We start from the raw sequence: 22544 nt of genomic DNA, 5'->3' as shown, positions 1-22544 counted from the left end.
GAGGGTTTACAACAACTTTAAGGTAAAATTTAATACTTTACAATCACTTTAAGCCAAATGGAAAGGAACTGAGTAAAGCTGAAAACACTGCTTAGGACTTCAGTGTAGCAGAGACAGTGTTGTCAGGTCAATGGCAATTTAAAAGCACATTGTATTCTTGCATGTCAGGAGATCTTTTTTGTACTCGCATAATTCCCCTTTTTGTGTCATGAAAAATGCTGCATGTATTGCAGAGATGTGAAATGTGTTTGGTTTTTGGGTGAAAAACATTATAAAATAGACCCCATGTTATTTTTTTTTTAAAGTCTTCTACCCAGAGTCCAACCTGTTCACAGGTTCAAAAAAGTCCTGATTTTAACTGCTACTAGTTCAGCATTAGCTATGTTATTGCTACTCCAAAAGATCTTTGTGCACTGCAACAGCTAGCATGGATGTAAGTTATATAGACACAGAAAATGAACAGGGAACCATTACTGCACTTCGTTTCTTGTTCACGATTTAAGCCCAGGGGCTATGGTACCCTTTATTTGCCTTGCATGCTATTAGCCAATGTACCAACACATGTAAGCCTTAGTACTGTAGGGGCAGTGACAGAACTGTAGCTTGCAGTAGATTGCTACTAATTGTTAAAACATGTATTTTTTTTTTTTTTTTTATTCTTCCATGCTTTTCTTTCAATTTTATTTTCATTATTTGAACAAATTTGGAACCTTGCAATTTTTGGGGATTAAACTTTAAAAAATGTTCTTCTTTTCTGTATCTGATGTTCTGTGTGCTATTAGTGATGCAGCCAACACGAACGGTTGTCATGTGTAACACAACTTTCGATCAGCGTGAAAACAGCGCCCTGGGAAAAGGCTCCATGCTTGATATCGTTTGGTTCATGAACCATAAGTTTCCAGTACAGGTGACCCATAGCACAAAGTGTTCAATCATTGTCTATACAATTTTATAAGTAATATTCCATTGATGAGATTTAGTCTTTCCAGTTTCCCTCACTTTTTTTATTTAATTTCCTTGTAGATCAGGGTAATGAACAAGAGGGGGAGAAAATACCTTAAGTTCTTATTCTTTCTTACTAAGCATTTGTTTTTTGGTTTGATTTATGTAGTCAATTAAAATGAGGCAGTAGAGGATTTTACATTTGTCTTTTGGTAATATTAAGTTTTTGCCTCTACAGGTAAAATACCAGAAGAATCTAAGGCTCTCTCTCTGTTGGCCCCTGTTCCTTCATTATCTAACCTTCTTCCTGGAGCTGGTTTGCTTCCTATACCTACGCCTACTCCAACCCCATCTCCGCTAGCTTCTGTGAGTATTTCACTGTGTTTCTAAAATAGGTTGGTGGAGCGAAGAATGTCTTTTTTGTTTAAAAAAAAAAAAAAAACTTTTTTAATTAACAAATGGAAATTCTCTCCTTGTGCAGAGCAAAGCTTTTCCTGAACTTTGGGCTTCAATTTGACAAAATACCTTGCAGGTTAATTATGGAATTATCATGATCATAAAATGTAGTAGTGTGTGTAAAATATATAATATATATATATATATCTCCCATTGTATATTGGGGTGGAACTGTAATATGGCTAGGCCTAAAAATTAAAGTGGAGTTTCACTGCTGTATTGCTACTGAAAAGATCTGTACGTTGGAGTCTGTTATTCATTTTTAGGCCAGTTTAGGTGTGATACGATTTTATTGGCAAAGGCTAATCTGAGTGTCAAAAGTAACTGGCAGTAGTCAAGCAATTGGAAAGTAAAGACAGTTTACATGTGAAAGCTTCTAGACAACTATATTACTGAATGGCGTATTTTTTTAATATGGTCATTTGATGCAGGTAAGGCTCGGTTCACATATGTGAATTGATGTGTTTTGAATCGCATCCAATTCGCATGACGTGAACCAGCAGCCTTCTCCATGGTGCTGGCTCACATATCTGTGGGCTGGCCGTGGTCCATTTTTAAAGAGTCCTGTGCATTTTTTTTAATCTGGTTCATTTGCGATTTTAAGTAAAAATTCACACCTGAACTGGTGAAAAAAATGCACCAGACTCTAAAAAAAAAATTCAGGGAAACCGTGATTGGACATATGTGAGCTGAGCCTAAGCTAGTAGAGGGAAACTCAATAGACTCTGTTTTAAGAATCTGTGTTGACAAGCTTTTCTTCACAAGAGAACTGCTACTCTATACTGCTACTCAAGTCGATAGGAACACAAAAGCAGCTTTAAGTGTGTTGATGTAGCTTAGAAGGATGTCCGCTGCAGCATCTGTCAGTAAACTCAGAATGATCTCAGAAGCTTCTTATTTTGATATATAATGCTAGCAGGTCACACCTGAATGCAAGCTTCATTAGCCCTTGATGGGCACAAATCCTTAGGTCTGTGAAGTGGCTTCTTGATGTTTAAAGTAGGGATCAACCGATATCGTTTTTTCGGTGCCGATTCGATACCGATATTTCGGCCACCTCTCATGCCGATAGCCAATATTCTCTGACGATATTCATAATATACATATATATTTAAATTTTTTATTTTTACACTGTGCTTTTTAAATTTTTTTATTTTTTTTATCACTGTTATTGCTGTCACAAGGAATGTAAACATCTCTTGTGACAGTACTCTTTATGGAGGTGCATGCATCACCCTGGTAAAACCCCTTGAAGCAATCTCGGTAATATCGGGTATGTTTGTGACCGATAATTCCAAAAAAGTGAATATCTGCCGCACCGATAATCGGTCGATCCCTAGTTTGAAATGATACTAAAGCTACAAATGTTTTTACATTAATGCATTTCTTGCATTAAGGTAAAACATTATTTTTTATATTTCTCTGTCCTCCTTCCGTGTGTGAAGAGGAAGAGGGGAGAAGAAATTCAGCGCTGTGCACGACTGCATCTCTTCTCCCCCCCCCCACCCCTCTTCACACAGGGAACCGCACATTGGCAACTGCTGCAGTCAATCAAATGCAGTGAGTAGGAAGTGGGGGGGGGGTGCGTGGCAAGGCCCCGCGCTGTGTGTGTCTATGGGGCTCCATAAACGCACAGCTTGGGAGCAAGCAGACACTATGTGCCCCCATGGCAGACAGCTTGCTATGGGGGGGACACTTCGAGGAGAAGGAGCCAAGATTGCCGGTGGACAACCCTAGTAGAGGGGGATCAGGGCCTCTCTGTGCAACACCATTGCACAGAGCAGGTGAGTATAACATGTCAATTTAACCACATCCTGCCTGGCCATAGCAAAACGACGGCCGGACGGTGGCTCTCCCGTTCTGACTACATGTCATGACGTCCTTCACAACAAGCTGCTCGGCGATCGGTGGTGTGTTGCTCTGGCACACCGCATCTGCAATCACGGTAATGAGCCTATGGCATATGCTCTTTACCATGTGATAAGCTGTGTCTAATCATAGCTTAACTCGGAAGTGTCGGTTATCAGCTTTCCTCTATTGACGCTGACAGAGCGTGAGTAGTGGAGAGCCGATAAGCGGCTCTCCTGACTGGGGATCTGTACTGATAATCAGTGCAGTGGTTATCAGATCAGCCCTATCAGTGATGCCTATCGGTGCTGCCTCATCACTGCACATCAGCGAAGGAGAAAACTTACTAAATTTTGTAACCGAAACAAAGAAAAATGTCTTTTATTTATTTTTTTAAATTTTTTTAGCAAAAAATTTAAAAAGGGTGATTACCACCAAAAGAAATCTGTCGAAAAAAAAATCGTAAAAAATTTGGGTACAGCGTTGCATGACCACACAATTATCATTCAAAGTGCAACCGCGCTGAAAGCTGAAAAGTGGTTAATAAAAGAAAAAAGATAGACTTTAGTAACACTTTAAAACCGTTTTTAGTAATCCCTGCATCAAGCAATGTGATGACTGGATTTGCAACATAAAAGTTTTTCTGCCACCTTCCACTAGTTATAACCCCTCCCTATTGGGCAAGGCTTCCCAGTTTTTGTAGCAAGCTACAAGTATAAACCATAAGGCCCCTTTCACACATGCCTTCAGTTTGTTTCATCAGTTCAGTCACGTTTTTTCAAAAATGGATCAGTTTACATCAGTTCTTTACATCCACTGAACCACTTGAGTCAATTTTTTGGTTTACATTAGAGCTGCACGATTCTGGATAATATGAGAATCACTATTTTTTTGCTTGGAATAAAGATTGTGATTCTCTCATGATTCTCGTAGCGTAACATCTTTCACATCATACAAAAAAAAAATTGGGCCAACTTTACTGTTTAGTTTAGTTTTTATTTATTTTTTTTAATTCATGGAAGTGTATTTTTTCCCCAAAAATTGTTTGAAAAAACGCTGTCCAAATACCATGTGACATAAAATATTGCAACTGGTCCGTGGCACCCTCTGATGTGGACCACTGCGTCTTGCTCTGGGATGGCGGGTCAGCAAGCTGAGCATTAGCACGAAGAACGGAGCTGCAGCTAGAGGAAGCAGAGCCGATGCTTCCTGTATAGCGCTGGCTCCTTCACAGGCGAAGTGATCCCAAATGTACTCCGCCTGTGACAGGAAGCATCAGCTCTGCTCTCTACTGCAGCCGCATGCTTCTGTCACAATGATGCTCAGGGATGGTGGGTCAGGACACGGGCCATCAGTACCAGCCAGAAGTACCAGTATTTGTATCAGCCACCAGTATAAATACCAGCCAGCAATACCAGTACGCGCCATCAGTATCAGCGACCAGTACCAGATATCAGCCAGCAGTATCAGTACCTGGTACCAGTACCTGCCATCAGTATCCGCCAGCAGTACCGGTTCCCGCCAGCAGTACCAGCCCTGGAGGGCAGCCACCAGCTATAACCGCCTGGGGGGACAGCAGCAGACAGCTGCAGGAATCCTGAAGTAGAAGTTGAAGTCAGTTGAGGTGCAGGTAAATCGCTGTGCATCAGTGTGAAAGCAACCTTAGGCCCCTTTCACACGATCGATCCGATTGGGTCCGCCTGTCTGTTTTTCAGGTGAACTCAAACGGACTCTCCATTCACCTCTGTAGAGCGGCAGATGTAAACAGTCTTGTGTCCGTTTACACCCATCTATCTGCAATCTGATATGCTTAAAAAAAAAAGAGCGGGCTGCGTCCGTGTCTGCAATACATATGCAGAGTGGACACAGACCTGCCATCCACCCTTTACGCTCATTGTGGCCCGCAACCGGTTACCAAGTCGCTAAAGTGGCCCTCGCTTCTCAAAAGGTTGGACACCCCTGCTCTAGGGTCTCTGCTAAAATATATATAAATATATATGTTGTATAAGACTCCTCCATGTAATATATATTCGTATAAGTCGAGTTTTTCAGCACATTTTTTTGTGCTGAAAGTGCCCCCCTCAACTTATACTCGAGTCAAGCCCTTTTTTGCAGCAAAAAATTTCATTTTCCGAACCAAATTTGTGGCCCTGTATCTCAGGGCCACTTGGCGCTAGGAACCCCAAATTTGGTGTGCAAACCCAGTGGAACTGGTACCACAACGTAAGCTGGAGTTCCTAGCACTAAGTGGCCCCGAGATACGGGGCCCCATAATCTGTTCGGAAAATGTCATTCTCTGCTGCAGAAAAGTGCTTGACATTTTCTGAACCGAATTTGGGGCCCAGTATCTCAGGGCCACTTGGTGCTAGGAACCCCAAATTTGGTGTGCAAACCCAGTGGAACTGGTACCACAACATAAGCTGGAGTTCCTAGCACTAAGTGGCCCCGAGATACGGGGCCCCATAATCTGTTCGGAAAATGTCATTCTCTGCTGCAGAAAAGTGCTTGACATTTTCTGAACCGAATTTGGGGCCCCGTATCTCAGGGCCACTTGGTGCTAGGAACCCCAAATTTGGTGTGCAAACCCAGTGGAACTGGTACCACAACATAAGCTGGAGTTCCTAGCACTAAGTGGCCCCGAGATACGGGGTCCCATAATCGGTTCGGAAAATGTCATTTTCTGCTGCAGAAAAGTGCTTGACATTTTCTGAACCTATTTTTGGGGCCCTGTATCTCGGGGCCACTTGGTGATAGAAACCCCAGCTTTGGATATTTTTGCACACCAAATTTGGGGTTCCTAGCACTAAGTGGCCCCGAGATACGAGGCCCCAAAGTTGGTCAACTGTGTCCATCTGCAGCAATGTCATTTCGGGACCCTTTGGGTTCAAAGACCCCAAATTTTGGCTGCAGCTAGGGGGCATCTAGGAATCCTTAACTACCGAGTTTGAAGTTCGGGGACCTATGGCTGCAAATAAGCACAGTGAAGCATGCAAATGGGCACAGTGAGGTTGCAAATGGGCATTGTTGACCCTCTTTTCCACTTACAGTAGCTGTGCATTTCTCACCCTCGTCTTATACTCGGGTCAATACATTTTTCCCATTTTTTTTTTTTTTTTTTTTTTTCTTTTTGTGGAAAATTAGGGCCTCGACTTATACTCGAGTATATATGTATGGATATATATATTAATATAATGTTTGGGGGTTCTAAGTAAAAAAAATACTGATTTTTAACTTGTAACCAGCAAGTGTCAGAAAAAGGTTCAGTCTTTAAGTGAACTGCCCTAATCTACAGACCAAAGTTCATTCCTTTGATCTAAGAACAGAGAGATACATTGAGGTTGATTTACTAAAACTGGGCAGTGCAAAATCTGGTGCAGCTCTGCATTGAAACCAATCATCTTCCAGGTTTTATTCCCAAAGCTTAATTGAACAAGCTGAGTTTAGAAGCTGATTGGCACAGCTGCAATAGATTCTAAGTTCTCCAGTTTTAGTAAATCTAAAAAGCAAGAGCCGGCCATTAGATTTAAAAGCCCCCTCACTGTATGTACATCTCTTCTTTCCTTGCACACACTGCCCCCCCCCCCCCCAAATGACAGCTCCAAAACCTACAGAAAAAAAAGCCGGCAATTGCATTTAAAAGCTGACAATGACGGTCAGCGCCGGCAGGTGAGGGAGCCTGTCTGTACAGACTGCCCCCTCACTATGTATGCTGCTCTCCTGCCTTTCTCTGCCACCACCCCCTTCCCTCCCACAGTGACTGGTTGCCCCTAACAACCAATGCAAAAACAGATGATAAACTGACCATTTGTCGGTTTAAATCCATTTTTTTGACTGATGAAAAATAGGGCTTTCATCCGTTCAAAAAAACTGATGTTGATGGAAGCGGATGAAAATAGATTATCCGTTGTCATACATTTTTCCATAGGAATGCATTGATGTATGTTTTTCATCTGTCAACAGATGGATGAAAAACAGACAAACTGTCCGTATGTGTGAAAGGGGCCTAAGACAGAGGAGTAAGATCTCTGTGTTCCATGATATATTCCAAGAGAGATTTTACAGGTAAACCAGAAATTGTATCCTCTATATTGTCCATCACAGACCTTTTCATATCCATTACCATAGGGATGTCCCGAAGCACTGAACATGAGGGGAAGGCAACACAGCAACAAGCCAACTGCCCCCATACAACTAAACCAGAACAGGTTAGAACCTCATGCAGCATCCCCAGTGGCTCTAACATCTACTCGATAAAACTGTGACAGTATGAATTGAAGACCCGTTATCAGCTTTGTAAACTTGAGCTACCAAAGCTCAGAAAGCACCAACTCTTAGTAGAATGACCCATCAGTGAAAATGGTGGAAAGTGCCCTTTAGAATGTAGGCTTGAGAAACAGGCTGACTAATCCACCAAGATAAGAAATTATAAATTTGGAAGCTGCATGACCCTTCCTTGGACCTTCGGGAAGCACAAAAAGGGAATCCAACTGACAAATAGCAGTTGACTTCAGGTAACACCTAATAGCACAAACCACATCCATAGTGTGAATAACTTTTTCCCTTGGCATCTGAGGCTTAGAGCGGAAAGACAGAGTTCCCCATAGGTAAAAATGACGGCTGAGGCTGTAGAACCACCTTGTCACAGAAGATGCCCTATTTCTCTTGTTGTACTCCAAGAAAAGAATTTTACAGGGAAATCGAAAATTCCATTTTAGTGACCTTGCATAATGTAATGACTGGATTTGGTCCAAAAATTGTATATTTTATGAGGTCGGGCTACAGTTGTTGTATCTCTACATTTAGTATTTCCATTTTGGCTGGCCATTTATATCAGTATGTTATGCTTCTAGGCAGAATGTGTATTTGGTTGTCAGATTTTTTTTTTTCTATAGTAGCTACCATTCGTTTATTTGACTTCCTAGGTTCTAAGAAGAGAGAAAGTGGATGTACCCTTGGTAAGTGCCTTTTACCTTTTCTTCTATCATTTGGTGTTGTATTGAAATGCTTTTGTGTCATTTATAGCACGTATGTGTATATAGTATATATCTACTTCTGTTTTTGGAATTGCTTCATGGACCTGTGACTGAGAAAGGTGCAGCCAGGACAGGCTGTGGTGTTGGTGGCTTTCTAAAGGTGGATGCCCTGGCAGCAGCAGGTTCTGTATGGTTATTAAAAAAAGGGCAGCTTACTAAAAACTGCTTGAACTTATCCAGCACATACCACAGCACCAAAAAAAAAAAAAAAAAAATAACAATCCTCCCTAGACTTTGAGACTTGTCAGAAGTGTGTGCAGCCATCTTTGAACTAATTTTTATGTATAAAAGGGTAGGGGGAGGAGAGATTCGGGAGAAATGTTTGTTGTGTTGGATGTGCAATTATTCTGTAATATTTATTATACAGAAGCATCATTTAATAATTTGTAAATATGGAAACCATTTCAGACTTTTGGTTTATGAACTTAAAAGCGGTAGTAAACGCAGAAAAAAATTGAAAAAAGGCCAGTCCTCCTGCAAGATAATGTCATAATGTGCAAGTATGCACATTATGAGAGACTTGCCTTTTAAAATGAATCCCTCCAGCTGCTGACAGGGCTTCCTCTTTCCGGGTTCGCAGGCTGCGGCCACCTGAATGGCCGTGCTGCGATGATGTCGAGTCTTGGCCACGGAACACAGCGCTGAAGGAACAGCACGGGTATGCCATTCCTTCAGAGCGCATACGCTGGTGACGTCACTGGCGGCTGCACATTGGAATATCTCCTAAACGGTGTATGTTTAGGAGATACTCATTTTACCTAAGGTAAGCTTTATTATAAGCTTACCTGTGGGTAAAAGTAGAAGAAACAAGTTTACTACCACTCTAAGTGATCAGCAGCTTTGTTGTTCAGTAAGTCCTTCTGTAGACTTTGCAGATCATTTTATTAACCCAAACTATACACTTTTCTGTGCAGCTCAGCATGCCATTTACCACATTGGCAGCTACGTTGCCCACTCCTTTAGAACCGGTTATTCCAGCTCTTGCCCCAGTTCTGCCAGCTCTCACACCTGCCATACCAGCACTCGCTGATCTGCAACAGCCACCATTAATGGGAAATGTAGACCCCACAAAAGTGGACGAAATCAGAAGAACGATTTATGTCGGAAATTTAAACTCGCAGGTATTTCTGTTTTAATGTAGTCTCGGTTGCACAGCTTTCATGTCTGTCTGTCTATATTTACATGTTGAATATTTGCCGTGCATTCATTTTTCTTAGATTTATGTTTGCAGCGATACACTATCACCGTTTACATATGTGCGTGGGACCTACGTATGGGTTCGCATTTGCGTGTGAATGCGGGTGGGGGGCAGAGGCACTTTAAATCGGTTTGATCAGATGCTTTACAAGCTGAAACCAGAAGTAATTAAATCCTCCTGGTTTCCTTTTTCACTAGTCACAGAGGAGGGATGGGTACAAATTTACCACTACCTCCTTTGTGTTCACCAGGCCCAACGATTCTGTGGTCCCGGCTCCATGTTTGCAGTGGAGAGCTTGGGAATAGTGGTGGGGGATGTCCCTTCTGCACCTTTTGGACGTGATTGAGCAACTGTAGAGCCGCTCAGATCACTTCTACAGGAAAGTCCATTGCCAGGTGAAAAAACTGATACCAGGATCATGGCTGGCATCCTATAACTGCTTCCTGCCGAGGACATATATATACGTACAGCGGGTGGGACACATTTAAAGTGTGTTACCCCAACGTTTTATATTTCTATGAGCCTGCTGTACCATGTACTTGCATGAAAAAGTATCCTGTTCTCTTTGTATTGCTTCCTTTGTGTGAAGTAGCTGGTGATCCTGCCAGTCCCCCTGCTTTCCTATTGATGAAAAGACCACACAAAGGCATGAAAGCTAAAGGATATTTCTTTGTACCAAATAAAAAAGTTTGTAAACAAAAAAAAAAAAAGAAAGCTAAAGGATGCTGTTCCCAAGCACAGCTTGCTTGTACATCCGTGGCCAGACTTCTACTAACACGCCCCCCTGCACAGCTCTTCAGGAAATTCATTGTACTGCTGTCACTCTGCCTTTTAAAAAAGAGAAATGGAGAAAAATTATTTTGTCAATGGTAAGGGTTCACATATATATCAAGTAAATAGTGCAGCGCTGTGTGATTTAAAATTAATAAATATGTAACATGAATACATTTTAAACATAAATTAATATCCAAAATGTCCTGACATTAATCAGTGTATCCAAAAAAAAAAAAAATAGATGTGCTGATAAAAAGGAGGAAAATCCCTGAAGACCTTTAAAAAAAAAAAAAAAAAAAAAAAAAAAACTTTTGCCGGTGCAAAGTAAAAAAAAAAAAGTCCGACTGAAGTGTGAAATCCTCCAGACAGTGCAACGGGAGGTCCCACTCCTCCATTTGATCTTAGTGTGTGGTGACTTTACTTAGACCCCGTCTGATGCGTTTCGTCATCGATGACGTTGTTGGGTATGGGCCACAGGAGGACGCCACACACTGCTCACAATAAATATCTATGAGTCCAGCAAGATTGCCATACTGAGCATTGGCAACTTGTCCTCAATACATTAGAATGATATGGCGCATTTGAAGAAAGACAAAAAAAACCTAACTAGCACCATCTATTGCCAAAAAACTAACATTGCTAAAAAAAACTGATATAGTGAATGCAGGGTCCTGGGTTTAATGACACTTTTTTTTAAGTCTTTAGTCACAGTGGGTGAGGACTCTTCTGAAGAGCCCACAATGCAGCACTACTGTGAGTCATGTGACCCAGCATGACTTCTTAAGTGACCTGAACTGGAGAGAAATGCTGTCTACAGCTGTCAATGTAGTTTTCACACTTGGTATCTAAATAGAATACATCACCTCCTGTATCTATAATTTGCATTTATTTTTGTTCCAGGCAAGCGTGAATTTACACTTTAAATTACTTGTGCTCATTCTTCAAAAGTTTTTTGAGTCTGTGTTGACAACTTATTTTTGTCATTCACTTATCCTGCAGACTACAACAGCTGAGCAACTTCTGGAATTCTTTAAGCAAGTTGGGGATGTCCGCTTTGTTCGTATGGCTGGTGATGAAACTCAGCCAACACGATTTGCTTTCGTAGAGTTTTCTGACCAGAATTCAGTGACGCGAGCGCTCACATTCAATGGAGTTATGTTTGGTGACAGACCCCTTAAGTAAGTGACTTTGCCTAGAGTTAAAAAGAAATTTCTCATAGGCTGTTTTCTGAAATCACAGTATTCTCTATTATGTGGAAAATGCTGAAATGGGCAGAATGGATACATTCAATATTCTATATCCTGTCTCAGGGCAGTGTCCTCTATTTAGTTATAATTTAAAATAGTCAATTACTGCAGAATTTGTTTTCACGCTGTCCAAAGAGAGGGAATCCCTGGTGATCACCAGAACTAGTGTTTCCTTGGGAAGATATCCCCTTTTACTGTTGGGACAACCCAAAATTTGGAATTTTCTTTTATTTTTACTTTCGATTGTAACAGTAAACACAACAGAGGATGACTCTTCCCAAAGGCACAGACAGCAATAAAAACTTGACAGGTGTTCTAATCCCTCTCAGGTTCTAGTCAGTCTACATGTTAGAGCTTCGGACAAGTTGGCTGTCCCTACAGCAGTGTCTGGATCCAACAGAGTTGTCTCTGCAATCAGAGGTGTTCCAGGACCTCTATAACAGGGTGCCAAATGTGGGCTGACTGACTTGCAAGTTCAAAGAAAAACTGGGCCGGTTCATCTCCATTTACAGGAATCCTCTAGTGTGGGGGTTGGCAACCCGTCGATCGTGATCTGCTTGATCATGGCTAGGTAACAGGTAGACTGCGATTTTTATTTATTTTTTCATGCTGACCCCAGAACTTAGACAAGAGGGGCAGCAGGAGTGGCATTTACTGTAACCAATCCCTTTTTCCTCTTGCACCCGCTGAAAGCCGCCTCTTCTCTCTCTCCCACTGGCATTTTTGCAAGTGCAGGAGTAAAGTGTGTTGGTCACAATAAATGTCGCTCCTCCTGTCCTAGTTGTTCATTTGGCTTCCCGACCCCCCCATGTGCTCCTTTGGCTCCAACAGCTGCATCTGGACCAGTGTTTGGCTTTAAAGGTCAGTGTTGGCATTAAGGGTCAGAATTCTGCTCATGCACCTCCCACTGTTTACTCCTTTGTGACTTTACGGGATCTGACTCTTGTTCTCTCTGTGCTTCAAAACCTGCTATTTGAACCTATTAGAGACCGCCTCTTCTCTGCTCTCAACAACATGGTGGTGTTTTTTGTCACCATTACCTCTTTCAGGTGAGTATTTAAAGCAGAACTTCACTGAAAAATGGAAGTTCCGCTCTCCCTCCTTGTCCACTGCCCCTTCTACTTTTCCAGCATACATTTTTTTTTTTTTTTATTGGGGAGCAGGTACCTAGTTTTGACAGGTACACACTCCCCAGGTTTACTGAAATCGCATAGGCTGGCTTCCCCCACTCAGCATGGCAGCACTATGAATTGACCTTGGTAAGGACAGCGCTGGATCCTTGGACAGGTAAATATCTTTTTTATTAAAAGTTAGCAGCTACAGTATTTGTAGATGTTGACTTTTTAAAAAAAAAATTTTAAGTGACTGGAAAACCTAAACTGGCGGCCTGGTCTCGTGTTTTTTATTTTATGCCATAGCTGAATCATCTTGTATCTGGCATTATAATCTAAAGATTTAAGACTTCTGTGTCCCTCAATGGACTCCAAAAAATAACATTTTACAGTGAGTTCAAATATCCTATTTTTTTCATTCAGAATCAATCATTCTAATAATGCAATTGTGAAACCCCCTGAATTGACCCCACAAGCTGCTGCAAAGGAGTTAGAAGAGGTGATGAAGCGGGTACGAGAAGCACAGTCATTGATTTCTGAGGCCATTGAGCCAGGTATGTCACTTTACTTCCACACCTGGGTGAATTGTATTTTCCAGTGTTGAAAAATGAATTGTGCAAGCGTGTGCTGTCCAACCTGGTTCTTGGCCCACAGACTGCCTGTGTCGAGGGCTGATCACTCGCATGTGATAGCTGGATTAGAGATTACATGCGAGTGGCCATGATTAGCTGTGGAGCCAACAGCTCCCCATTGCTTTAATTTTGACTGCCTCTTATAGCTAATCGTGGGAACCCCTGCTGCAACTAACCGGAGTGTGGTTGCATTCACACCTTATGGAAGGTTTTCATCTTTGCTTTTCATTTGGCAATGATGGCATAACCTTTAGGCCTCATGCACACTGGACGTTATTACAGCAGTTGTTTTTGGCTTCAGACATTTTTTTTTTTTTTTCTACAGTTCATAAACTCCCTATCATGTTATCCTATGTGTCCATGCACACATAGGCTGTTATCAGCATTTTTTGGTTTTAAAAAAAAAAACAAAACTAGCGGGTTCTAAGAGGAGTTTTGCACTGACAAATTTAAAAACTGGGAACCTGTATAAAACTCGTAAATGGTTTTACCCAAGAAAAAGTTTGTCTCCCATGATGCAGTATAGATAGCTTTCCCCTATTTTGCCCTGCATGAACTGTGTTGTGGCTGCTCATGACAGGGGGCTAAGAGTTGGAGACATGCAAAATGCAGAGTGCCATATGCTGGAGACATATTGGCAGCTCTCCTTTTGCATTTTAAAAGGCAGAGGTGTTCTATTTAGCAATTTCAGCAGCTCCACATTTTATAACAGTATTCTGCTATTCATTTAACCACTTGCTGGGTGTGTAACGCATATATGTGGCACCAAGATAGGTGGACTTTAATGCCTAGCCACCGGACATATGTGTCCAGGGCAACAGGAGGTTGTGTGCTTTCAGCACATTGACCAAGCATTCACTGACCGCTTATGGTCAAGTCTTCTGATTGGGAGTCACAGGCTTCCACTTATGTGACTGCTGTGAGAGCCAATCAGTTTTCACTTGATACAGAACCCGCAGTATGAAGGACTTGTATTTAATTTAATCTTTTGCTTTCTTTTAAATGTATACGTGAATCATCTTAGTATCAAATGTTATGAATGCTGTTTTTTTTTTTTCTTTTTTGCATTCTATATTTGTTTTTATTCTGAATAATAGAGCCTGGTAAACCAGTTGACAAGGTATTGCAGCAACACTCCAGATCGCGCTCGCCGTCCCGCTCTAGATCCCGATCTAGTTGGAAACGTTCACACTCAAAGCACAGGTAGATTAATGTGGAGACATAATGATTTTGGACTAGTTTTATGATAATGTACATATTCATCATAATTTAACACCTAACTGCTGTTACATTTTATTTTTTTTCAAAGCTGAAATCCAGGTAGATGCAAAAGGCTCAACTTTAATGCAGCTCTAATGATTATAATATCTATTTTATATGTAATTTTTTTTTAAATGCAAGCAGTTTAAGTGTCTAAATTTGACTTGGTGTTAGCCTATTTTAGTCCCCTTTACAACAGAACTTGGTGAATGGGAGAGAGAAGCAACACACGGAGCAATTCCAGTTCATTCATCTGCTTCTCCTTGCATTGTTGAGTCACAGGGTGGGGGTTCAGGAGGAGACTTGTGGGTGAAAGTAAAACTTTAACAGAAAGACATTAAAGCAGTGTAAATCACAGGGCTGGATAGACAAACATTCATATCTTGTGCATTTCTTTAACCACTTGCCACCCAGACTATAGTCAATTGATGGCGGGGCGGGTGCTTTCCAATCCTGACTGGATGTCATATGACATCCTGTCAGGAAGCGCCGATTGCGTGGCCGTGTAGCGGCCCAATCTGCCACTGGCTGTGTCCATGGGATACAGCCGATGACTGATCAGTGTATCGGCCTGCTGCTAAGACCATGTGACCGCCGGGACCAATCACAGCAGGACACATGACAGTTGTACACAACCGATGGCTTTCTTTCCTGCCATCCATTGTGTTGCTAGCTGTGATTGGTCACATGGTACAGACAGGGCCAATCACAGCCCATCTTTACCATGTGATTAGCTTTGACCAATCACAGCTAATCACGACAAAACAAACATTCAGTTTTATTCCATAAAATGCTTGCTAATAGCAATGTAATTCACTGCTATAAGCACACCTTTAAAAAAGGAAATCCTGATCACTTCCCCAGAGTGGTACAGTGTGTTTTAAAAAAGAAAAAAAATATTAACTTTTTAAAAAAAATTTTCATACTGTCGGCAGTCAGTGTCCCTGATCACTGCCACACCAGTTATATGACGACACTGCAATGGTGACAGTATATGTAAGAAGAAAAAAAAAAAAAATAACCTTTTGTGACTTACCCTCCTTGTGGATGGTGTCAATGACTGTGTTCTGGACAAATGTTGAGTCAGTAGTCTTTCCCATGATTGTGAAACCTACTGACCCAGACTGAGAGACCATTTAAAGGCTCAGGATACCTTTTACAGGTGTTTTGAGTTTATTGGCTGGTTAGAATGACACCATGACTCTATAATATTGAACTTTTTCACGATATTCTAATTTTCTGAGATACTAAATATGTATACAATGGGGAAAATTAATTATTTGATCCCCTGCAGAATTTGTAAGTTTGCCTACTTACAAAGAAATGAAAGGTGTATAATTTTTTTTTTTTTATCATAGGTGTATTTTTAAATGAGAGACAGAATATCAACTAAAAATCCAGAAAAAATACATGTCACAAATGTTATAAATTTGCAATTCAGTGAGTAAAATAAGTATTTGGTCCCCCACAAACCAGCAAACCTCCCATAGAGTGCCTACAGTAAGTTCTCACCTTCAATTTAAGAAGGTGCTCATAATGACAACTCATGTGTATAAAAGACACCTGTCCACAGAATCTTTCTTCCATTCAAACCTCACGATCCTGGGCAAGACCAAAGAGCTGTCAAAGGATGTCAGGGACAAGATTGTGGACCTGCACGAGGCTGGAATGGGCTACAAGACCATCAGCAAGAAGCTTGGTAAGGAGGAGACAACTGTTTGAGTGATTATTCGCCAATCGAAGAAATGCAATGTAACCATCAATCGCCCTCGGTCTGGAGCTCCATGCAAGATTTCGCCTCATGGGGTAAGGATGATCATGAGAAAAGTGAGGGATCAGCCCAGAACTACACGGGAGGAGCTTGTGAACGATCTCAAGGCAGTTGGGACCACAGTCACCAAACAAACCATTGGTAACACAATACGCCACCATTGATTGAAATTCTGCAGTGCGCACAAGATCCTCCTCCTCCTCCTCCTCAAGAAGGCACATGTACAGGCTAGTCTGAAGTTTGCCAATGAACATCTAAATGATTCAGAGAAGGATTGGGAGAAAGTGCTGTTGTCAGATGAGTTGAGCCACAGTTGAGAGTTGAGACACAATTGAGCTCCTTGGCATTAACTCGACCGCTCCGAAAAATTCTGTCTATGACCCTAAGAACACCATCCCTACTGTGAAGCACAGAGGTGGAAAGATTATTTGGGGCTGTTTTTCTGCTAAAGGTACAGGCCGACTTTGCCGCATTGAGGTGCCAATGGACGGGGTCATGTATTGTATAATCTTGGATGAGAAACTTCTTCCCTCAGCCAGAACACTGAAGATGGGTCGTGGATGGGTCTTCCAGCATGACAATGACCCAAAACATACTGCCAAGGCAACAAAGGAGTGGGTCAAGAAGAAGCACATAAGGGTCATAGAGTGGCCTAGCCAGTCCCCAGGCCTTAATCCTATAGAAAATTTATGGGGGAGCTGAAACTTCGAGTTGTCAAGTGACAGCCAAGAAACCTTAAGGATTTAGAGACAATCTGTAAAGAAGAGTGGACTAAAATCCTTCCTAAGATGTTTGCAAACCTGGTAGCCAACTGTAAGAAATGTCTTACCTCTGTGCTTGCCAACAAGGGTTTCTCCACCAAGTACAAAGTCACGTTTTGATGGGGATCAAATACTTATTTTACTCACTGAACTGCAACTCAATTTATAACATTTTTATCATGTGTTTTTTCTAGATTTTGGTTGATATTATGTCTCTCATTTAAAATACACATGATAAACCTTATATACCCTACTTACAAAATCTGCAGGGGATTGGGATCAAATCATTTTTTCCCCCACTATATGTGTATGTATGTATGTATATGTGTGTGTATGTATGTATGTGTATGTGTGTATATATATATATATATATATATATATGTATATATATATATATATACACACACACACACACACACACACACACACACACACACACACACACACACACACACACACACACACACACACACACACACACACACACACACACACACCCCTGTTAAAATGTCAGGTTTCTGTAAAAAAAAAAAAAAAAAAAAAGACATATATTGCCTGGTCAAGATGTGCCATGCTGATTAGACTCAAACCCAAAAGAGTGTTGCAATAAAATCAAAAGGTGCTTCAACAAAATGTTAGTTTAAGGGCATGCACACTTATGCAAGCACATTATTTTAGTCTTTTATTTTTACCCCCCTAAAATATTTGTTTTTCAATTGAGTTGTACAGTTTATAGGTCACATTAAATGTGGACAAATTCTGAAATTACTTATCTTTGACTCGGTTAAAATGTCAGGTTTCTGTGATGTAAAAAAATGAGTCAAAGATAAATCATTTCAGAATTTGTCCACATTTAATGTGACCTATAAACTGTACAACTCAATTGAAAAACTGAAATATTTTTTTTTTGGGGGGGGATAAAAATAATATGGTTGCATAAGTGTGCACACCCTTAAACTAATACTTTGTTGAAGCACCTTTTGATTTTATTACAGCAATCAGTCTTTTTGGGTACGAGTCTATAAGCATTGCACATCTTGACTTGGCAATATTTGCCCATTTTTATATCACAGAAACCTGACATTTTAACAGGTGTGTGTGTTTGTGTACTTTTATATCCACTGTGTATGTATATATATATATATGTATGTGTGTGTGTGTGTGTGTGTGTGTATATATGTATTCTCTATAACACCGTACCTTCCTTTTTAAACAGAACATATCCATCCCTATGTAGAAGTAAAGGCAGGGTTCGCTATGGTGTGCTAGTTTCATTCCATATTGTGCTCTAGCTATTGCCAGACACAGATACCAGAAATGTGATTTTTAGATATAACAGATATACAGTGTGGTATTTTGTAAAATCAGCAAACTATTTCAAATTTGGCTGTTGACGGCACAGAAATAAAGGGGGAAAAAAAACAACAAACAACATCATTTTTGTTTGGATCTCATTTATTGGAGTTTCTGGAATACATTGCTGTATTCTAGCTGTCTTTTTTTTTCATACTCTGATAAATTAGTTCTGATGTTCTTTACAAGTTACCTTATAATTGCCCTATTAGGTATAAAGGCAATAATAATGTACTAAAGTACTTTTAATGCTTTTTATTGTTTTCCTCACTGTTTAGAAGTCGATCACATAACCGTTCTCGGTCCAGACACAAGGAGCGACGGAAATCTAAGAGTCCTCACAAGAAACGCTCGAGATCTAGAGAGCGACGCAGATCAAAAAGCAGATCACGTTCTAGGTAACTGAAATGCTGAGCTAAGACACTAAAAAAAATGATTTTTTAGGACAGATCAGTCTTTTACATTTTTCACTTATGTTTTAATATACATACGTGTATATGATTGGCTTAAAGTACATCTTTTCAGGCAAATGGCTGAATACAAAGCTGAGATGCATGTTTATGTGAACCATTTTTATTACCTTAAAGCAGAGCACCACCCAAAAAGGGAAGTTCCGCTTTAAGCATCACTCCCTCCCCCCACCCCCAAATATGCCACATTTGGGTTGTCATTTGGGGGGGAGGAGGAGGAGTATAGGTACCTGCTCCCTCTTCCGTTCAAGCCGCCTAGGCTCAAGCTCCTCTCCCCCTCCCTCCTTGCAATCTTCTGGGACACGTCACAGGTCCCAGAAGATTGGCCGACCAATGGGGAGGCACTGTGCGACATGCGCGGTGTGCACCCGGCTTTGAAGCAGCAAGCTGTCACAGCCGGGTGCCTACACTTGCAATACCGGCGCCGCGGAGAGGCGAGGCTTTGGGCGGCCTCGTCGCTGGATTTTTCGACAGGTGAGTGTGTGTTTATTAAAAGTCATCAGCTACACCTTTTTTTAGCTGCTGACTTTTAATAAACACAAAAAATGAGTGGCACTCCACTTTAAGATTTGTATTTCTGTTCTGATGACCCAAGCATGTCTGCCAGTCAGCATAGCCAGTTTTTTTTTTTTTTTGTTTTTTTAAACTTCCCTGCAGATTACAGTTAGAGAATTCCTGTGCTGAGAGAGATGTGGGGCTGCCTTTGCTAAGCCACCCAAGGGTGTGAACAGTAAAAGTGCAGCACCTTGTCAAGGCCATCCCTTTGCTCTTCTCTCTTGTAAGCATTTGAGAATGATGGCAAGAGTTGTGCAAAACCGTAGTCCTGATTGATGCAGTGCGGACTCCCTCCCTTCTAGTCTGAGTGTTGCTGTGTGAAATATTTAGATTGCTTGAGTGAAAGCTGCATGTCAAAATGACTAGACAAATGAATGTATGCTGATCTGAATGTTTTCTCAGATGGTGCCCTTTATGCAGGCTGACCCTGCAATCTTAGGTTTAAAAATGTAATTTGTAGAATACTATAGGTACTTACTGGCACCACAATATCTTAAACACAATTATCTTAGTTAAAGAACTGTCACGCACTCTTTAGACCATCAGAATGTGTGCAAAATGTGAAAATATCTAGAAACTCCAAGGAGCCCATTACACACTTGTCCATATTTGATAGATTCTCTTCTGTTGAGATCAGTGAAAAGGTATCAAAATACAGGTCAAACTGCATTGTACTGGACTTTAAAATGATTGGTAAAACACACAAAGGTATAGGAACAATGCATGGATGAACATGTCAGTGTGGCTTATGCATTGAGTGTTGATGCACATTTTGATGCATTGTAATTGATTTGAGTTGAGAGTGTGACAAAACTGACAGGTGTAAATAGACCCTAATGCAGTGTTCAATGCTCAAGTGGAGTTATTTGGAAAATTATATGGTTTCTCAATCATGTCCCTTTATATAGTTTTCCTGCAAACTCTTCATATTGCAGTTACCAAAGTCTCTTAGATACAAACTAAGGATGAGCTCCGGCGTGTTCACACACCCCACGTTCAGAGCCCACCAGGAAGTCTGCACTGTGCTAATCACAAGCAGTGAGACATTTCCCGATCTCTGCAGCCGTGCATCAGGACAATGTCTCACTGCCTGTGATTAGCGCAGTGCCGACTTCCTGGCGGGCTCTGCACGTGGGGTATGCGAACACGCTGGAGCTCATCCATAATACAAACACCATTATGAGTTGGTGGACCATATAGAATTTCAGTCTGATCTTATACAAAAAAATGCTTACCTCTGGTGATTTTGCTTTGTGGTGATTGAGTATGACCGCATTGTCAGTCATAATTGGTACAATAGGTGACCGCGATATTGTGTCAATCTCGCCGATAACTGCGAGATTTGACACCTGCGAGCCCCCCGTCGCGGGAGCCAGCGCCAAGATTGCTCACTCATCAGGAAAGGAAAACTTTTTTTTTTTTTTCCTTTCGCGATGAGCGACAGGCAGTGCTGACAGTTGTCTGGTATGAATCCTGAGGGGGAACGCTGCGCAAAATTTTAAGTGAAAAAAACGGGGTGGGTTCCCCTTAGGTCTGGTATGGATTGTAAGAGGAACCCCCTATGCCTAAAAATTGGCGTGGGGGTCCCCCCACCCCAAAGCACCTTGTCCCCATGTTGATGGCCGTTGGTTGTCGGGGTCTGCGGGCGGAGGGCTTATCGGAATCCGGGAGCCCCCTTTAATAAGGGGTCCCCCAGATCCCGGCCCCCCACCCTATGTGAATGAGTGTGGGTTACATCGTACCCCTACCCATTCACCTAGGGAAAAAAGTGTCAATAAAAAAAAAAATACAGTACACGGGTTTTAAGAGTAATTTATTAGGCAGCTCCGGGGTCTTCTTCCGACTTCTCCCTGGTGTTCGGCCTCTTCTCCCGGGCCCCTCCGCTATCTCCTTCCAGCTCTTTTGCCAGCGGGGGACCCGGTCTGCTGCGCTGTCTTGTCCCATCTTCTCCTCTACTTCCGATGTTGACACGATGCTCTCTCCGGCTGGAATGCTGTTTGCGAGCTGCGGAGCCATTTATGTAGGCGGTGACCCCGCCCCCTTGTGACGTCACGGTCCCAGCATGCGCAGGGACTTTGGCGTCATAAGCGGGCGTGACCCCAGAGTCCCTGCGCATGCTGGGACCGTGACCTCACAAGGGGGCGGGATCACCGCCTATATAAATGGCTCCGCAGCTTGCACACAGCATTCCAGCCGGAGAGAGCGTCGTGTCAACATCGGAAGAAGAGAAGATGGGACAAGACAGTGCAGCAGACCGGGTCCCCCACTGGCAAAAGAGCTGGATGAAGATAGCGGAGGGGCCCGGGAGAAGAGGCAGAACACCAGGGTTATTCACTTTACCGGTCAGTGGTCATAATATTATGGCTGATCGGTGTACATTTCATACAGTTTTTTTTCTGTAAACTCTAAAGACCAGTGTGTAAAAACGACATCAGTTTCTAAAGCCAGGCATGCATTGATTAAAATTTGGCCAGTTCAGCAAGGACCGGATGAATTTTGATCCATGTATGGACTAGCTGGCTGTACTGAAGACTATCGTTTGACTTCTGTACAATCACCCTGTCGGGTTTTTCCTGAACGATCAGCCGCTGGCTAGAGCCAGAAACGCTGATCATTGTAAAAATACAACAGCTCAATGGGAGTGATTCCCCCATCCACATCAAATGTGTGGATGAGAGAATCGTATACGGCCTGCCTAAGAGGAAAATACAATGTCTGGAATCGGCAGTTATTGTATGGTCAAAGTCATGTATCGCACCTCATTGCATGTTTTCTGTACTGAATTGCAGTCATATGATTTGCTGTTGGGCTGTTTGTGTGAATGAGAAGGTGTAACTAATAAAGTGGCCGCTGAATGTTCTTTGCTACTAAACTAACACTTTAGTTGATTACAACACTTTAAAAATCGTATTGTAAAGTCTTTTATTCTAAATTTCATTTGATGTTTTAGAGAGAAGAAGAGGGACAAGGAGAAAAGTAAAGGTAGGGAAAAGGAGCGAACAAAAGAGAAAAATGATAAAAGAAAAAAAGAGAAAAGGTCTCGTAGCCCCTCAAAGGGCCACTCATCTGTCAAAAGGTCCCGCAGTGTTAGCAGGTATGACATCGCTCTTTATTTATTTAATTTATTTGTAT

The 22544-nt window shown here is 41.7% G+C and overlaps 1 protein-coding gene across 3 annotated transcripts in view; it reads left to right on the top strand.

Annotated features, from left to right (window-relative positions):
* The window catches only part of SREK1 (splicing regulatory glutamic acid and lysine rich protein 1), an 87869-nt gene that overhangs the window by 39506 nt on the left and 25819 nt on the right, over positions 1–22544 (top strand). For 2 of the 3 annotated variants that reach the window (XR_012243129.1, XM_073623458.1), the window contains exons 3-10: positions 1181–1308; positions 8169–8201; positions 9194–9400; positions 11251–11429; positions 13034–13164; positions 14340–14445; positions 18666–18785; positions 22363–22506. Coding sequence is in view for 2 of the 3 variants with exons in the window: in XM_073623458.1 (XP_073479559.1) it covers positions 1181–1308; positions 8169–8201; positions 9194–9400; positions 11251–11429; positions 13034–13164; positions 14340–14445; positions 18666–18785; positions 22363–22506 (1048 nt within the window). In the remaining variant the exon portion in view is untranslated. The remainder of the gene's footprint in view (positions 1–1180; positions 1309–8168; positions 8202–9193; positions 9401–11250; positions 11430–13033; positions 13165–14339; positions 14446–18665; positions 18786–22362; positions 22507–22544) is intronic. The other variant, XM_073623469.1, reaches the window with a different exon arrangement.

Source organism: Aquarana catesbeiana, linkage group LG01 (assembly GCF_042186555.1).
Source record: "Aquarana catesbeiana isolate 2022-GZ linkage group LG01, ASM4218655v1, whole genome shotgun sequence".
NCBI classification, from domain to species: domain Eukaryota; kingdom Metazoa; phylum Chordata; class Amphibia; order Anura; family Ranidae; genus Aquarana; species Aquarana catesbeiana.
This window is presented reverse-complemented; position numbering and strand designations above follow the sequence as displayed.